Genomic DNA, 19,032 nt, shown 5'->3' with positions numbered 1-19,032 from the left:
CAGCAGCAGCATCAGTAGGCGACGAACCGGTCCGATTATCGATTGAACGCATCACGCGCGCTCACCGCTCATAAATTGTGCGCGGCAGTTGGGCGGCAAAGCGCATGCCCCTCGCACCAACTTTCGGGCCGACTCGACACGACCCGACCGACTCGAGCATAGTACGATGTCGCATGTGTGCAGCGACCGCTTGGTCCTTCGGGTTTCGGGGTTTACTATTTACCGGGAGCCATCGAATTTTACCATCAATGACCGAAACCCGTTTGGCCGACATATCCGATCGAGGTAGGGTAGGGTGACATACATTGCGCACAGGAGGTGTGGGAAGCTTGGGAAGCTTTACGCGTTGCATTCTAGTGCCGGTGCCGGTGCGTCTCGTCTCTCATCTCGTCAAACCATCAAAACCATGCGGGGTGCGATGCGCGTCAACGGACGGAACTGGCTACACATTTTAATGAAAGCATACACACAGAGAGTGGGCAGTGTGTCTATGTACACATCAGCACACACACACACACACACTCACGGACAGCATGAGTATTCTCGTACTCTCGTACTATAAATGATCTTGTGATTCGGTCCTCCTATGTGCCAGCTCCTCCTCCCCCACCTCGTTTTGGGGTTTCCCACCACCCTTTAACCGGCTGGATGATTTGGGTGCTGGACCGATTATGCTGCCGGTGCTTAACACGCGTCACTGCAACGAATTTACGGCGCTTTATTCGCCAGGTGTACGTGTGTGTGAGTGTATGTCTGCTGCAAATGTGAAGCATTTTCGGTGCATTGGCATTCAAATTGATTGCTTTAAAAGCCCTTCAAGGGTTTCATTCGTTGGATCGCGAAAGGAAAAACATGAATAAAGTCGAGCAGATCGATTGAATCTCAAATTAAATTGCCAAGAAACGAGCTTTCCAAAGAATACAGTTCTATGAAAATGTGTTATCAAATGGTATCAACTAGAGATTTTAAAGCCAGCTAATTTTAAACATAGAATGGATGTACTTGTGTCATTTTTTGGATAGCTGAATCACGGTTAGAAGACTTCGAGTTACATGGAAATATATTTTTGAAATCAACTGCTTTCATATTTTGAAATCAACTGCTTTCATATTTTACTTTGTATCGCATTTTGGTTGAAAGAGCTTGAGCTAAAAACGTGATTTCATTTTTTTAAGACACAAAAGTTTATGTAAAAAATCCTACGCTGTATCTTACTTAAACTTACCGCTTGAAGCACTAACAGAACATTAATTGTCAGTTATCTGATATCAAATTTGTGCTTTTTAATTGACACGTTTTTGTTCCATCGAACGTCCATCAAAACAGATCCCGATTTTTTCTTAGAAAACCATTATAATGCTCTGACTTTTTTGATTTGCCATATAATCCAATAAACCCAACATAAAAGTGTTCAAATAACGAGTTCCAACTGTAATTTGGTCCATTCCGATTGGTTCCAATTGGTCTAATTGTTAGATTGAAGCATTCAAAAAAACAGTTTTAATCCTAAAAAAACATGATAAATTCCATTGAAATATCTGTCTAGTTCCAACTAACTGGCCCATGTGAACCGTTACATTAAGGATCACTTAAATTTACATTTACACAGTCCCAGAACCCGTGAATGAAAGCATAATAAAAATCGATAATCAAATCACACTTGAAAGGGCACACTGGTTTTTGCTGTTTGCTTCTGCATCCCGCACGACCTTTCATCCAACCAAACCAATCGAAACGCAACGAATACCAGCGGTACACTTACCAGTAAAACATTTCTCTAGAAATAGAACAGCAATTGGAAAAAAGGTACAATCTCATTAAAACCATCCTTTCCGACCAGCCCACCGGCTGCGACCTGTGCGTCACACAACACTAGTGCGATGAATCAAATTTATTGTCTCCTTTGCTCATGCGATCGTACGCTTCGTGCTGCTGCTGATTGGATCTCATCGCAGTGGAAAAGTAATTCCATGGAATGCGTTAAACAACAACAACAACAACAAAATGCAAAAGCTTTCAAAGCGCTTGCACACCCCTGTGCCCTTTGATAGCAACATCGATTCATTACTTGCTTTACTTTGCTTTATTTTCCTCTCTTTATATGCATCCTATCATAATCTCATCCGTACTATTCAGCCCACAAACGTGCGCTGTACCACTGCTGTACAGTTTCATTCACCGTTCAAAGGACATCGCTTTTGAGCCGCAACGGACTTGCGAGCTTGCGAGACGAACTTCCAATAAATTACATTAGTTCTTAGTACCGACCACTCGGCCTACGACAGCGCTCCAAGATGTCCCACACTGCCCAGCGGTACCTGGTACGACGTGTAGGCCCGACCGCTACGCCTCCGCTCGTCAAACAGTCCCTGCCGGACGGCATCATCGAACGCTCGCTTTTCCTCGGCATCGTTAAGGTAAAAGCTCAGCGCGGGCACTACCTGCAGCACCGTGCTCGTTTGAAGCCTCGTTCGGGGAACTACATTGGACGCGGTTGGTACCGGCGCCGGTACATTATCGCTGCGGCGCAGTAGTAGCTGCTGCTGCTGGTGCTGCTGCTGCTGTTGGTAAGCTGCGTAATTTCCGTCCCGATTGCTTGCCGCGACCGGAACTTGTTGCACCGCGGTATGGGGTGGAGGATGGTTGTACGGGTAATGTACCACAGGACCACCCTGTTGTCGTGTTGCCACGGGGGTCGTATAGGGTAAGTTTGCTTGTACTTGAGCAACTGTAGAAGGCTGTGAGGCAGTGCTGTGAGGCAAAAAGCTACCAGAGCCAGTACCAACCGGATGGTAAAAGTTTGTCGGTCGTGTGTGACTTTGTTGCTGCTGATGGAGTTGTTGCTGATGGTGCTGCTGGTGGTATTGTTGTTGCTGATGGTGCTGCTGCTGATGCTGCTGGTACGTATTTTCCGGTACAACGGTTACCCGCTGGATCGGAAGCACTTGCCGTACGGGGGGAGCAAACCGATGGGCCGAGGGCAGATCGCTGTGCTTGTTGTTGGCCCCGATCAATACGGTGCGTGTTAGGGTGGATGGTGGCAAAACGCCCGTCGGTGGTAGTATCGATCCTTGCCGATAGATGGCACTCGTTGTCTGTGGATGCGGTTGTTGATACTGGTGCTGCTGGCGGGGAGGCTTTGGAATTTCGTAGGACTGCTGGGAAATTCGTGGAACAGGTGCAAGTTTCAGCGAAGGCGTCTGTTGCGTCAGAACCGGTCGCTGCTGGTCGTTCCAGGATTTGATCAGATCTGCTCGCACCAATTGAACGTTCGTTGCGATGGGATTGGAAAATCCGGCCTGGTTCTGGGTTGTTGTAAACAAAAAAGGAACAATAAAAAGGGTCATTAATAAGAAGCGGCATTAATTAAGCTCAATCAATTGCATTCTTTCAAGAGAAAAGAAAAATGTTCAATTTAATCCATGGCCTGCTGTTTATTTCCACAGAACATTTCCCAAGCATGTAATCCACGCTATCTACGCCTTTGTCGTTTCTCTCTCTCTCTTTGTCTGTCTCTAACATTCTCCCAAATACCGGACATATTGCCAATCATGCTGCAAAAGTGCTTTGTCACAACTATTCTTCCCACACCCGCCCCTTTTTTACATCGGAAATCCCTGTAAGTGGAATGCTCAGCTGGATGTTTCAATCATACAGTTTTCCCACTAGAACCGAGCACTTGGAAAGGGGGGTACGTTTGCACGTGAATGAGGGCGTAAAGCTCAGATGTAAAGCTTCCCTTTCCAATCACCCTACTGTTAGGCATTAGTTTGCAAAACTGTGCAAACATGCCGCAACCATCTCGAGCCGAGCCGGGCGTTGGCTGAAGTGTCAAAAAACGGCACCACCCGGTGGGGGTGTCCAGATTAAGCTCACTTCAATGATGCTTGAGATGGTTGTTCGTTGAGCTTTTTTGCCTTTGTTTTACACATTGTTGGATGTAAATTTACCAACCCACTTTTCCGAAAACTTCCCACACGGTGTCGCTTTGAGGACGACGGCGTGCAAAATGCTTACGCTGTTTGTGGTGTAGCTCCTTTTATCCCTCATTATCATCTTTTCACTCCAGCCCAGTCCGTCGATTATCAGTGTTCCCCTACTCCATCGCATTTTGCACAAGGACACACACACACACATTTCTCACCGCTCAGGATGGCTATAAACTTTCGATGATACGGATCGTTGCCAGTCAAATAAGTGCCGAAAACTAAAACTGTCCACCCGTTGTCTCCCGTTGTCATGAGCCACCAGGAGGGTAAACTTTCCTTTCGGGTGATAAATTAAACTTTCAGCTCATAATGAACCGAACCGAAACGTCGTCAACCAGGCAAACCGGTGTGACGAAGTGGACGACAGCGAGGGAAGCGTATAAACCGCAGTTAGGATGATGGTACTACCAAAAAGGAAAAGGACCATAGCCAGCACATCGGTAGCTAACGGCAGAAGTTGAGAAAACGGTTCTCGGGCGTTAAACCTTAAGACGAATCATTATATTGATGAAGCACTCAAACCCGGACGGACATCCATAAACCGTAGTAGGGCTTGGGGGCCTGCAAGCGGTGTGATAAAGGTAATAGGATAATTTTATCGATTACCACTCGAAACCGTTCAGCAAAACTTCGGACGGTGCAATAAACAATGTGTCATTATTGGGGTGGGAAGTTGACGTTCCACTTCCAGCAGGATCGGTGTAGCACTTGATCAATTATCGCCTTTTTTATAACGTCCTATTTTCCAAGGGACTTTCAGTAGATCGGCATTGTTTCAACTTATGTTATTGTTTTCCGTAGAATTTTAAATGAGCTTTCCATACTGGTCAGTAACGTTGCTCTATCATATCGGTTTTAAATTGAGTCATTTTGTGTAGGTAGCAAGAAGTTACAAATTTGCCTATTTTACATTTTTTTAGCATTTTGATTATAAGATATCGGAGCTTTTTTCCAACAGTAGGTCTAATTTCAGATAAAGAAGAGCCAATAGCGAATCGTTACGCCAGCGCCCTCTACCGGAATCACACAAAATTCCTGTAGTAACTTGCAATGGCTTATTCTAAATAGTAGGATATTTGTTATCATCACCAAATAATAGAGCTAAGTTTCTACGCTGAGTTTCTGTGCCGAAACTACACTCCACATACACTGCCGGGAATAGTTCGTAAAACCAATGGAATCAGTTACTGAATCGAATACAGACTCACCAACAGTTCCAAAGCCCGCATGAGTTTAGGAATCAATTCAAGGCATTCGAATCGAATGCTGGATTCGGATTAAGTGTAAAGGCCAATATGGGTTAAGAATGAATTCCAGTATCGCTATAGGTACATGGTCAAAGCCAAGATCGTTATGGGTTAGGCACTAGTTCAAAGTATGATATAGGATCAAAATGTGTTCCTGAATCTTTATGGGTCCAACTCTGAGGTGGGATTTCTGTATCAGTTTTAGGACCATTATGGGTTTAATATAACCCCCAGAGATGGGTATGGGTTCAAGTTGAATTCCAGTTTTCGTATAACTTCAGTTTCTATTCATAAAGAGCTTAACTATGGTCGTACGCTTATGGAGCTTAACTGAGCTATGACTATGCTCGTAAGAAAGGACTCTTTTGAATAGTGTCACAACTTGCCCACTGATGAGCCCACTAAAATAAATCCACATTCACTCACCTGATTTACAATGCCGTACGAATCTGCTTGTGGCACTCCGGAAACGGTTCTGACTGATCCTTCCGTTCTGGTAAGTAGTGTGGAGCGCTGTGGATCGAACCCAGAATCAGGATCGGTTGAAAGCGTCCCAAGACTTGACACATAAACATTATCCAACATGGGCCGGTACACATTCGACCCAACGGCGCCGTTTGGAGCACTAACTGGTGGCCTAACATCTGCTCCAAAGCTGTTCACCGCTGGTCCGCCGTACTGATTCACCACCGGTTCAGGGCCGTATTGTATTCTTCCTTGTTGAAACGGTGGTTCTAGCCCCGTTTCTGGTTCCGTCACATACTGCTCACCCTCCACAGTCGGTGGCACTTCAATCTCCTCCCTCTCCTGCACCTCCGGCTCGCCCACACGCTCCTCGATCACACCGACCCCGTTCATGAGGTCCATCAGCGAACGCATCGGGTAGGTAACCATCGACATCACAACATCCATCATATCCTGCCGATCTCCACTCGTCAACATCCGGCCCATACCACTGTCTGTTCGTCCGATCGCTTCATTCACGCCGTAAAGGCTCTCACTTTCCTCGCACCGCACGTTCATGTACCAATCGCACACCAGATGGCGCTGATTGAACAGTGTCCCATTGGGGCAAAGGAACGCAAAGCCACGCCCGGTCGAATCGGTGTTGGCGCACACCCGGAACACTTGGCACCGTGTCTCAACGTCGGCGTAATAACCTGGAATACGAACAAATAAAACAAAAAAACAAAACGGGGTATGAAAACGATAAGATTTCGATATTAAGATTTCGGTGCAAGCGATATTGGAGATTGGATTTGTGAAGGCCACGAATCGCACGAAGTTAGGGCGCCCACCCTGGGGGCGTCTCCTTTTCATATGCTAATATCAATGCCGGCTTCTGGCGCAGCGTTCCGTCACGAGATTGCCGCATGATGAAGGTGGATTAGACACATCCTCCCCGCTTTTTTGTTAGAAACCGGCACAAATGAAGGCAAATCGTCCCGGCAAAGCTCCCGGTCGAAGCGGTAGCAATTTCGTAAACCCACGCATCCATCGATACAGATACTAATCGCACGTGTTGTTCTGCTCTCTCTCTCTCTCTTGCTCCTTCTTTGCTCGAACAGCGCTATATATCCGCCATCCCACCGTGCCAGGTCACAAACGATCGTCAATAAATCAAACGCTGCTTCGTGTTGCGTACTTCAGAGTGTTTCAGAGCGTTTTCGATTTCGATCTAATTCCCCCCCTGTCTCTCATTAGGTTTGGATTCATTTTTCAACGCGAGACTTAGTTCGTTCGTTTGGTGACATCTCATTTATGAAGCGACGTTTAGTCGGGCACAACAACGCTTCATACCGGGGGGTTAATCGCGCACCCACCCCAAGGCAGTAATAATGATGGATGTCCCCGTAAGCGGCCAACTCCAGCTAGTCCTGCTGAAGCAAACTGAACGCATTCATCTTTTTGCACCTCCCAGCTACTCCAAAGCTACTCTCTGCTAACCTTTCGTGAAGGGTTTTAATTAATGTGCCGTTGCTTACAAAATGGCTAAAGCGCCGACCGACAGACCGACCCGGCCGCCGTAATGAAGAGCCATTCTTGCAAGGGATGGAATGAGATACGACCAAAGGTGGTGTCCACGCTTTGTGCACGTGCATACTAATGGAGGTGTGTTTTTTTTTTTTGGGAGGTTGATTTATCATCCCTATTGTGAGGAGATGCTTATCTAGTTCTTGAGGAGGTAATTTACTACAATGATGTCTTCTTAGTTTACTGTCAAAAATTAAGGGCTTCAGAAGAAGATCCTATTTTACCTAAAAAGCTCGAATTTCACTGTTTTGATACACATAAATCTAATTCGAATGTGTGTGTGTATCCTGGTCATGGCACCAGGGCCTCTTTTTTTAATACATTTTGCAATCAAAATTCGACTTCGCCAACCTTCCCAACCACACTTACCATGATGACGGTTGTCGCAGGTGAACTGTGTCGCCGGCACGCTACCCAATATCGGATAATCGACATCCGGTTCACCGGGCAGGGCCGAACGTAGCTGATCCGTCGTGCTGCTGATCGCCATTCCCAGCGGGTGGTGCAGACAAATATGAAAGAAAAAAGGGAAAAAAGCAAAAGCACGTTATTTGCTGTACACATTCTTGAAAGCAGAAAAAAATGTTTTTCGTTTTGGTGTGACGAAAAGGCCAGCCCGCCCAAAAAGGCCACAAATAACGCGCCCGTAAACGATCCATCCCATCTGGGCGCTTCTAGGAATTCTAGAGCTTTCTCTCTCTCTCTCTTTCTCTCTGGGTTATTTTCACCTCTTTAAATGAATCCGACAGCCTGGTTCGATGGCGCTCACCTGTCGTGTCGTTTTGGGGCGAGAAATTGTGGGGCAAGAAACCACACACAAAACCTGGCATGAAAAGCGACTTCAACTCACCTTCCACCACCGCCCCCCACCCGACCGGATGTCGGAAGTGTGCGGCCGACATTTTGTGACACCGTTTGATCCGTTATCGAGGTCGTTAGGGACGGCTGCTGCTGCTGTTGCCTCTGCTGCCGGTCGTTTGCTGGCGTCGTTTGCTTCCTGTTGCCACTGTGCGGGAAATTCGTTGCCCCATTCACATTTGTACCGACATTTTTCTCTAATGTTTCGCTTCCCTTATTGGTCACCGCAGGATGCCCGCCACGGCCACGGCCTGTCGTCACTTTGCCATCGGAATACGAAATCAAGTTGATCCTGCTGCCGCCGCCCTGCTCGGCACGGGCGAGTTTATCGACCACGGACGCACCAGATGGTGGCTGCTCGGGTTGGGTGGCTTTTCCAACAGCAGCACCACCACCACTGGCAATTGTCACCACGGGTGGGACGGCAAGGTGGCTGCTGCCCAGTATCTGGTCCGGGCTTTGGTGGCCCTGGTCGTACGGCACGATGGAGTAAAACTTGGGCGGAAGGAAGATGCGAGCCGGCTGCCGGAAGTCGAAGCCACCGTTTTGCAGCATATCCAGAATGTCCCGATTCAGCATCACCTCCATCAGATCCATTACCGTGCGGACGCCTCCGGTTGGTTCGCCATTGCCACGAGCACCATCCGGTACGGTCAGCAAAAGCAGAGCAGCGACAAGAAAGAACAACAGACGGCCTGAAAATGGAAAGGAAAAGAGGGTTTTTTTTTTATTGTAAAAACGAATGGGAAAGTGCAAAAGCGAACGAAAGTTGTTGCGCAAATGGAAATGAATCACAAGACGCTTTTGCTCGCGCGGAAAGAAGAGGCCGTAGAATCCGAACCGGGGTGCTTTGTGGTTCATATTTCAATCAAAGGATCGGACTGCCGTTTTTTTCCTCCCCCCTTTTTCCGTTCAAACGAAGTAAAACATCGGTGCAAGTTAAAAAATCCATTTCTGCTGAGAAGCACAGTTTTGTTCGCCAAAAGGGGAAAAAACGAAGCGGAAAGCAAAAAATAAAACTTCCAACTAACTGTGACAATCTAATAAACCACGCACTGTGTCATCATCATCTCCACGTTCGGTTCGCCGAAAAGGATTCTTGTGTACGGTGCCGGTTTTGATGACGGTGCTGGAATGTCCGGGCCCGGGTACCGGAAATAATGTCCCAAATGGTTGGACTTTTCTCGTTTTCTCGGGACGTCCCCAAATAAGCGAAGCCGTTTTCCTGTCCCCTTTCTTTTGTGTGTATGGTTGGTGAGTTTGCTACTGTGTACGGTGAAAAGTGAAAGGAGCAATAAATTATCCCATCGTCACAGGCATTGGGTTAAAAATTGACCGTTGAGCGGTGAATACAGTTCCCCCAAATAACATTCGTGTGAGCAGGAGAATGGTCCTTAAATATTGCTCGAATGAGTCTTTTCTGAATCACACACTGTTAGTGGTGGAATGAAATCCCCATTGGGCTTGTTGAGTGTTTACAAATAGCCTCAATTAGCTCATAATTACTGTTTACTTTCCTTAAAAATTGTTAAAAAAAATCGTACTTAACCGGCTTAATCTTGTTATTTTAATGGCATATTATTGTCTTTAGACTAATTGATAATTCCAATTGATATTTAATCATAAGATAGACTGAAAGACTGTAAGAATGAGATCAATAACTAACACAACTCAATGAAATAATTGACCACAGCATTACATTTCAGATTTAGTCCTTCGAACCGGATCAACCAAAAATATGATTTTATAGCTCTTTTTACAGTTTGTATGGCTAAAATTTTGACTTTTAAAACAACCCAGTGGACTGATATCAAGGATTGTCAGATCGAATAAAGCCAATCAATTCCCAACTGGCTCAATTTCTGTACTGTCCATGGTATAAATTATACGTCACAATTAGGTCTACAAGTGACCTTTGCTCCACTGGGTTGACAAAAAAGGACAAACAATTCCAATAAAAGGTAATAACTTATTAAAGTAACTACAGCAGAAAGGCTTCAAGATACATATGCATGTATACAGAAAGGTATTTTGATATCTACCCAACCTAATCATTCATAAATTTTCTATAAAACTGCGATAAAATTGACATTTAGCACCATAAAAAAGGTTTAAATTAGCTTTTTGTACAATTTTCATTACGTAAAACGACACTTCTTGCGTTGAGATATTATTTATCCTTATTTCAACAATTTAATTCTCAAATAAATAAGTTTCCTATCGATGATGTATTAATACAATACAAAAAAAGCAATCCCACAACAAAACAAGCCTTAAAGTCCATCTTCAACAAGTGTCTTAAAGTCCATCTTCATTCCAAGAAGATGTGATCTGCTATTCCTTACACTCATAGGACGACAATTTTACGACCCACTCCTCCCACCTATCGCTCCATCTTCACCCGGTTCGATCGGCACAATCGAACATAAACGTACCGCTTCCATCCCGGCCCACCTTTCGCCGGGTCTCGCGCACACCTTCGCGCGATAGAGATCGGTTCTGCTATTTATGTCGCGCTGTCGCCGTAAATGAGGGTTCAAACACCTCCCCCACCAAACCAAGAAGCCACAAACGGTCGCACCCGGATGTTCCCATCCCATCCCATAGGCGCTGCATTCCCTCTCAAGCTAATTATAATCCAAACTGTACAGAAGGCAGCCGGGCCCGTCGTCCTTGGGACCGAATTTACATCCATTTTCACTGTGAAAAGATCGGCTCGTAAAAAGTTACAACACGAGCATTAACGATCCGGATCCGCACATGGGGGAGATGAAGGAAACGGGAAACACGTTCTGGCCCAAACAGCTTGCTCCAAGTGTCATCGATTCCTTCTGAAATAGATCACGCGCGTTTCAAAGCGTTTGGGCAGAGGGAAGGAAAGCTTAAGAAAAGGGGAATTGAGGGGGCTTAAGAGTGAGGATGGGGAGGTAAGGCAACCATCAAAACCCATCTCCAGCACGCAGACGGCAAATACACATTCCACAAATTCTCGTTTAATTTCCAAATTTGTGACTTGCGATCAAGCGACCGGCCGGTCCAGCCCGCAAAACTCCTGCTTCAACCAATCCACCCTTGCTTGCCGATGACGCCAATGAGTGTTGACAGTGGGAAGAAATAAAGCAGCACTGAAACGGAAAGACGTATGATAAAATCATTCCCCGTCACATTCGCCACCCGCTTCCGTGAATTCGAGCCGCCCAAACACTAACTAACACTGGGTGACGACGGGTGGACTACATGTGGGTGAGAGCAAGCGGGAGAGAGAGCAAACAAGATAAAATCAATTATGCAAATGAGTGATGGAGGTTTCGAATTCGAACATTAAATTATTGAGAAAGAGGTAGAAGAAAGACGCTGCCCATAAAGGGCGCTTGCAGATCAGAACAGATCAGAACACTCCAACAAATGGGAGTGTTTGTGTGTGTGTGCCCCCCTCGGCCAGTACCGAAAAATGTGTCCGAAATGTTGCTATTGATTTTTCCCATTTATTTGACAGCATTCGAAATTGGAGGATGGTCCAGTTCTTCCTCTCTTTTTTTTTCTTAACACCCGAACCTAAAATGACCCACGTGGTGGGATGAGAAAAGGACGCCTCGATTAGGCACCCTGCTGGGAATTATTGTATCCTTCCCAGGCAGCAGGAGATCCCTGGGGGGGGGGGGAGGCGCTATTAAATGAAAAGTTTAAGAATTGTGTTTCATTATGAGTTAGCGAGCTGAGCTGAGTGAGATTTTAATTCGGCGGAGGGACCACCACCCCATGGGATAGATAGATAAGCGGAGACAATAAAATCTTTAAGAGCATTTCTAGGGACGAAGCATCAGTGGCACACCAGTTATTATTTGAGGATGTGACTGTGTTTGAAGTGTTTTATTGCCAAAAGTCGAAAGGTGGAACTGGTGGTTGTGGAGAGACAAGGAGAGAGTGTTAATAGTGCTCTACTGGGCGCAATTTATTGTGAGCAATTTGCAACTTTTTTTTGTTTCTAGCTCATTTTTTGAGTGATAAACTAGATTAAGGGCAAAATTTATCGGCAATTCCAAGTCTATTAACATGTCTTTACTCCAGATTTTTGTTGAGTTTGTCATAAATTTTCAATTAAAATTAAAACACGAGTTATACAATGCTCTAGTGTAGCTCATTTTGAATAATTTAGTAAAAGAAGAAAAAAAAATCACTCAAATGATAGTGAGATCAAACGAATAAATGTCCCAAGAGTAGTCGGCAAAACAATTTCTTCGAGCGTTTAAAAGAATAAACGTAAAATTTGAATAACAAATCCATCCCTAAATCACACTACTAACAACTACCATAACATTAAACTTAAAAGACAAACAAATATTGCAAATTCTAATACAATCTTCCGTTCGATTTGTATATTTTCATTTACAAAAGTTAGTTTTTGTATTTAATCTTTTGTTTTAATCTATTTGTTTAACTAAAAACAAGGACTCAGAAAGCTTTCATGTCACTTAAGTGCAATTGCATGTATAGAAGTTAAAAACGCCCTCTTGAGGGAAGACAAACAAACTACCACTAGCACGTACACATTTAATCACTATTTTTCGCTAATTAATAATGTAAGTTATCACTCCTTCACCCTCCTGCAAAAGAACTCTCATATTGATGACCCATCTTAAACAAAATAAAAAGCATCAAAAATGTTCTACCACTCCCTCCGATCGATAACATAAACAAACCATCTGCCTAATGTGACAGATCCGTTCCTTTCCCTTTCACGTCACATCAGCAAACCAGCTACAGCAAACACGAAAAGTGATTTTGAGTGGGTTTGAAAATAGTCATAAAATGTTATGCTCCACATTAGTTAGTAGTGGTACCTAGGGAGCCTAGGTTTTTGTATGTGTGTGTGTTTCTGTGTGTGTGTTTGCAAAGCCCCTTCAAAGCAAACATCTACAGGTGAACGAGTTTAAAATAAAAGTAAATCACGCACAACTCCTGTTGCTCTCGGCCAGCACACCCGTACTGCACGCGATCGGCAAGGTTCGTCGCTCCAACTACACACGGCCGCTACAACTCAATAAACAAACATGTTGACACACATTTGTCAGCCCGCTTTACGACGTCCCAAAAGGGTCGTAAACGTTAAAATATGCCTCATTTGAATTTTTATATTTATCATAATTACAGCCGCCGGTGCGGGCCGGCAGGAAGGAAGAAAGAGCGAGCAAACACCGATGTTACGGGAAAGGGAATGACATTCCTTCTCTCGCCACGTTTGATGAGCACTGTGTGTATGAGTGTGTGACATATGTCTTCACGATGGCCACCAACAAAACTTTGATCGTCTCTAATCGATCGTTTTTGTCCTCGGTTGTCCCCTTCTCCAAGGGAGAACCCATTCTTAGCGGTTTTCATTTTCATCTCGAACCGGATCTTCCCAATCGCCGGCGCCAAAGCTTCAACAAGCGGGCGGGTTTTTTCTCGATGCCGGCAGATTTTTTGTCACCAGTGTCTAGGGGAATGAAATTCTAGCTCCTTCGCCGTTGGACTTGTTTTTTCGCACATCCGCCTTCGCTTTGTGGGTGGGACGGCTGGTGGTGATGTTGGTGGCCGTTCAGAAGCGTGAACCATAAATTCGTCTTCTTGGCTAGACGGTACTAGAGTCCCGTAGACCAAAACATGTCAACCGGATCCACACACACACACGTGTTCGAAGTTTGATTGATGCCACTGTGAGGCAAAGCAGCATCGTTCATGCGCAGACATACACAATCGATGCGTGCCGCACATAAGCACGCCAATCAATACACGGGCTCGAGAGCCCAAACATGATAAGCCGGGCGTGTGTGCCGGCTCGTTTTGGCTTCGGGGCGTAAAGCACTAAAAGCCTATAGCTTAGCATAAATTACACGGATTTGTGTAGTGGTGGAGCGGATGAAGAAGGGGACATCCAAAATGGGGAGTGAAGTTAGCGCCAACGACTGAGCTGAGCGGTCGCTTTGTTAGTAAAGGTCTACCCGACCACCCGCGTGCCGTGTGTGTTTTAACGATTCATGTTTGAAGGCTAAATAATTTCGCTTAGAATTGAGAAAAAGATGTTAATGTAGAAAAGTGTTAAATGTTTTACAACGAGCTTTATGCTTCGTTATGATCGCTTTTTCGTTCGTTTGAGGAAACATTTTCAACAATATGTTCCAAATGTTACCCGCAACACCAAGAAAGTGTTGTTGAAAATGACTTGTTACGGTGAAGCTCCACCCAAAATTAGTATTCATAAGCAAATTAACAAGCAAATTTATTAAAAAAACGAAACTTTCCAATTAAGCCTATTTCATCATTAAAGCATTCAAACGATCCAATTTAGCAAACCGTCGTGCGATCGCGGTTCCCCGTCGTGCACGGTAGGAAATGAAACGATCCCAGTTCCTTCGCCGTTCGCCGTTATCGGTCACTATAAAATAAGCAACAACGAAACACTTTGAATTCTTACCAATTCTCCCTCACTAAAGGGCATAGGGTTGGACGGACTCGTAAAGCCAACACGTTCTGCTGCCCAAAACTCAAGATCCTATTGGTTAGCCCAGAATGACGAAAATTTTACGTCCCACTTTAACGATCACGAATCCAATTCGATTTCGGTTGCCACACTATATGAGAAGCGGCAGGTGTTGGCGATGGTTTCCAGCAGAAAAAATGAAGGGATAAATGTTTTCAATGGCCGGGGACAGCACCTGTGCGCGTCGACGACTTCCACTTCTGGAGGTGGAAAATGGCATACAAACGTCGTTCATTATTTGATGAACGTTAGTGATAAAGCAATGGTATTCTTGGTTGCTTCTTCTGCTTTTGGCAGTTAATTGTAGGGCAGCGTGGGACCTTTCTTTGCCCTTTTCACTCCCAATGCGGCAGGTGGCATACGATCAAAAGCAAAAGAAGGAAAGAAGGATGTTTTAATCCTATTAATACATTATCTACGGCAAAGATGAGAGAAAAATATTGTTTTTGCCGTTTTATCAATAGAAATAAACTCAAAATAAGTGAGGGCATCGGTTTTGCAGTATGTAAAAATGTCACTAAAATCTATAATCCTCATTTTATTGACTTTATTCACCCTAAATCCATTAAGAACCCTCACGGAATAAAAACAAAAATGATTAGAACCGTATTCCATGCTCCTCAAAAGTGCTTCATTCCCTATCAAAGCTTTATCTCAGACGTGACAAACCAAGAGCAAACAACCGATCCAATTCAATTGCATACATTTCAATCCATTTTGCTCGTTACGCGCACAGTCCCGGTACAAGCAACAGTTACAATAGATTCTAGCAACCTTTCAACCCTACCTGTGTAGAACAAAATCAAATGCAAATTGTTTACTCAAATAACGCCCCACGTAGATAGATAGAAGAAAGCTGTGGAAAGAAACTTCCTCCTCCCTTAACATCATAATCTACTGAACGATGCTGCAAAACCACACCGTGTATATTTTAAAAAAGGGAAAAACATCCCGAGCACTAAAGAAGAAAAACCACAACAACCAAACACACACACACAACCGTGAAGATGCTATCGGAAGGAAGCGAGCGAGTCTGATGCACCTTCATCCACCTAACCTGCTAACCGTTCGGGACGGATTGAAAGCATGAAAAATGACGCCCCATCGTCAACGAGAGGTGGGGCTCGCGGTACCAAAACCCCCTCCTCTCCAGCCCAAAGTGTTGACGGACAGATGACTCTTCTACTCTATTTGCCAATTCGGGAAAAGAATTTCCATTCCCTTCCTCCCCCCAATACTAGTGGAAGGAATGGAGCGCTTGTGGATCGTGAAGTCAAGCGCGAGCTTAACGGATCATAAGGAAAATGTTTCTGTTGCTCGTTCGTGCGAGAAAAATCCTTGGTGGTTGCACCGCGTTATGCTAATTTTAGACTCCAGCAACGGTTTTACCCCAAAACGGTGGTTTTGAAATTTTGCGTTTTTCATTTTCTTCCCCTCTCGCCTGCTCTGTTTTGGGTATCACACTGTTGGTGTGTGGTGTAGCTGCGCTAGCGCTAGTATTGCGTTACTTACTGTTCGTCGTACAGCGGCGTAGCATCCTTGGATAGTTTCCTCCCGTTTTTCGAAACGGTTTGACGTCGTCAGTCAGCCGAAAAATCGGGCTTCTTCAATACCCTGTGCCAGAAGAGAGAAAGGAGAGGGAGAAAATAGCAAGCATGAAAACTCCAAGCATAAGGAAAAGCCACAAAATCGAATCCACACGGCAACACGAACGCCGGGACGGAACCGTGAATTTTGGTACGTGCGAATCAGCGTGTCTCTCTTGCAAGGTTGTAGCGGGGTGCAAGGGTGGCGAACGGGTGACTCGTGAAAAATTGTTCCGGAAAAGCCACTTCCACTGCACTGACACACACACACAGCACTGATACATACTCTCACGCGCGGAGAAGCGTTGGAAGAAAAATGTGATGATGCACTTTTGGGAGTAAGGGCCCAGAATACGTTCAAACGAACCGGAAAAATCGTACCAAATCTTCGCGACGTGTCCGTAGGTACTCCGTAGTGTCTGTAGGTGCGCTTCCTCGTACTCCCTTTGCACACAGCTCCCTCTCACTCCCGCAAATAAACGGAGAAATCTTTTATACAATAAAGCACTTAAAAATCCATAAATCTAATTTCTCACTCCCGGATTCGTTGGTGTGGTTGTGGTAGAAAAATAACGGGAAAAAGCGACGCATGAGGGAGGGCCTTTTTCCGGTTAGAGCAAAAAAAAGCGGCAGCACAAATGTTCACAACACGATGCACCTTCTTTCCGAACACGGGTTTTTCCTCGGGAACAGGGAGGAAATTGTGCTGCAACGTTCGCGTTGGTTTGATCTTGCTACGCTGCACCATATTTCGTTTGCCCTTTTCGCAGTATGCTCACTGCATCTTTTGCCCCGGGCCCCGGGAAAGGTTAAGACCACTCGTAGACGTTTTACAACTTCACACCGACACCGAATTCACAAAAGAAGGAACAGAACAGAACAAAAAAATTGGAAAGAACTGAAATCAAAATACCACAGCACACACATACACACACTCACACAGAAAGATTGGGTGAAAATGAATGGTAAGATTTGCGGTCGAAACATTCGCGCGTGACTCTTACGCCCGCTCGCCCGCCTACCGTCTTAACCGTCCCGCTTGCTACTGAAGGTAAAGGCTTACACAGTGGAAATGGTGAACGGAAAAATGTTCTCACGTGCGCTCAGAGGCTGAGATTGTTCCTTTGCCGTCTTAGCGGTCTACCCACCACCACACCATCACCACACATACACACACACACACTCATGAATCACGGTCAGTAAGCCTCTACGCTTCGTTTATCTGTTGGTCCCGCTTTGCACGTAAACCGAGCTTGCAGCTCGCATACTGCACCTGGCTTTGGTGAGCATGGCACGGTTGAAATATTTCAAATCCAACGCTAAGATAACCGTCCGAAGGAAGAGTAACTAATGGTGCATAACCGGAGCACATTTAAAGGTATATCATCCTGCCGTGTAGTGAGTTTATGCATTACACACTGTGTCTTTACTGGCACTTTATCGATAGGTGTACGTTTAAGTTATTACTTTTAAATTCACTCACTTGTGAACACTTTTACACAGACTTCACGTTTTAACATAAGAACACACACACCACTCCCTTTCCACATAAAAAAGCACTCTCTTTCTAGCGAGATCGTCGAAAGAGGTTCGTCGCTTGCTCCGGTTGCTTACCGTTCGAAATGCCGCGATCGACTGATGGTGTAACGATAAGATGGTTCCACTTTTCTGGCAGTTGATCGTACACTCGATCCACCCGATGAGGCATCGTACGATGGTGACGAAGTGATCCGAGCAGTAGAGTGTGGCGTCTCGGGAGGATCGTTAAGCGCCCATCGTGTCCGTTTGATGGGGTGGGAAAATTCCAGTTTTAACGGATGCTTGCAGGGTTTGAATTTGAAGTACAGTTGAAATAGATACTGGATATTAAATTATGATATATACTGTAGTTTTAGCACACAATGTATGACTTTTCATTTACATATATTTGTTTTACACCTTTGACAAGGCATAGCAATGTAAACTGCCTAAATGAGCTTATCTTGTTAGAATATAAAAGCTCTTTGCAATGTCACAATGATTATTAATAATTTATGCGAATAAATAAGGGTTTTTTCTCTGAAAACTGTGTAAATAGATGTAAAAATTTTGACTAGAAAGCTCTCAAAGATTTTGTTTTTGGTCAGTTCATTTTAAATAGCTTTGTCATGATTATTTTGGCGCAGTTCTCAAGGTAGTAAATTACTCAAAATGTTTAAAATAAATTTGACTTACTTAAGGGTTATGTTAGAACTGATCGTCATCCAGAATGGACATCCAATTAAATGTAGTTAACAGTTGGTAGAATAATTGTAGTTAGAAAAACAGTAATTAAGACTTTACCTTATGTGTACCACATGAAGAATGACTTATTAAAGCGATTAATTGCCACAGCCTTTGTTAAGAACTCACCCCTATCAAAGTATGCTAAATTGCACAACCCTTTGCAAGGTGCGAACATCTCATCTGCCGGCCAAAACCAGGCGTCTCCACACACACACACAATTACCGTCCGTCGGCAACGATCAATTCACCGGCTTGATTGGAGAAAAGTATCCACTCGATCCCGGTGTCGATGAAGAAGATGGGGCCATAAATTATCGGTGCGTGCTCATTAAGCTAATCCCTAATGCTTCACGGCTCACGCAGTAATGTGTCGCAGTTTGTCACGTTCACGTTGTGCTTTAGCGATAGTACTGACTGAGCGAGAAAGAGAGCTGAAGAGATAAGCATGTGAAGGAATGGGGGGAAACAAAAATCCACCAAAATTAATTTTAAATCCCAAACTCTTGAACCCATCAGCCGGATACGCTTCAAAC

General features: G+C 44.7%; 1 protein-coding gene across 3 annotated transcripts; it reads right to left on the bottom strand.

Moving 5' to 3' along the window:
* Window positions 1-1,920: 1,920 nt before the first annotated feature.
* Window positions 1,921-18,431, bottom strand: LOC120897555. 3 transcript variants are annotated; one of them, XM_040302531.1, is made up of 6 exons: window positions 17,718-18,431; window positions 16,161-16,262; window positions 8,121-8,823; window positions 7,640-7,749; window positions 5,663-6,396; window positions 1,921-3,305 (listed from the first exon to the last, which is right to left on the bottom strand). In XM_040302531.1, exons 2-6 carry the CDS (start codon window positions 16,183-16,185, stop codon window positions 2,277-2,279), a joined length of 2,601 nt encoding a protein of 866 aa, XP_040158465.1. In that variant the 5' UTR covers window positions 16,186-16,262; window positions 17,718-18,431; the 3' UTR covers window positions 1,921-2,276. The 3 variants fall into 3 exon arrangements, with proteins under 3 accessions (XP_040158465.1, XP_040158464.1, XP_040158466.1); XM_040302530.1 differs by having other exon boundaries at window positions 17,849-18,431; XM_040302532.1 differs by having other exon boundaries at window positions 7,640-7,746; window positions 17,849-18,431.
* Between the last annotated feature and the right edge of the window lie 601 nt (window positions 18,432-19,032).

The sequence above is a fragment of the Anopheles arabiensis genome, chromosome 2, assembly GCF_016920715.1.
Source record: "Anopheles arabiensis isolate DONGOLA chromosome 2, AaraD3, whole genome shotgun sequence".
NCBI classification, from domain to species: domain Eukaryota; kingdom Metazoa; phylum Arthropoda; class Insecta; order Diptera; family Culicidae; genus Anopheles; species Anopheles arabiensis.
Note: the sequence above shows the minus strand (reverse complement) of the source record. Positions and strands in the feature narration are given on the sequence as shown.

Excerpts from the sequence above, each read along its gene's own strand:
- LOC120897555 (XM_040302531.1), bottom strand. The coding sequence starts at position 16,185 with ATGCTACGCCGCTGTACGACGAACA. Across the intron at positions 8,824-16,160 it reads ACGCCGCTGTACGACGAACA|GCCGTCTGTTGTTCTTTCTT; the intron begins GTAAGTAACGCA and ends TTCCATTTTCAG. Across the intron at positions 3,306-5,662 it reads CGTACGGCATTGTAAATCAG|AACCAGGCCGGATTTTCCAA; the intron begins GTGAGTGAATGT and ends ACAACAACCCAG.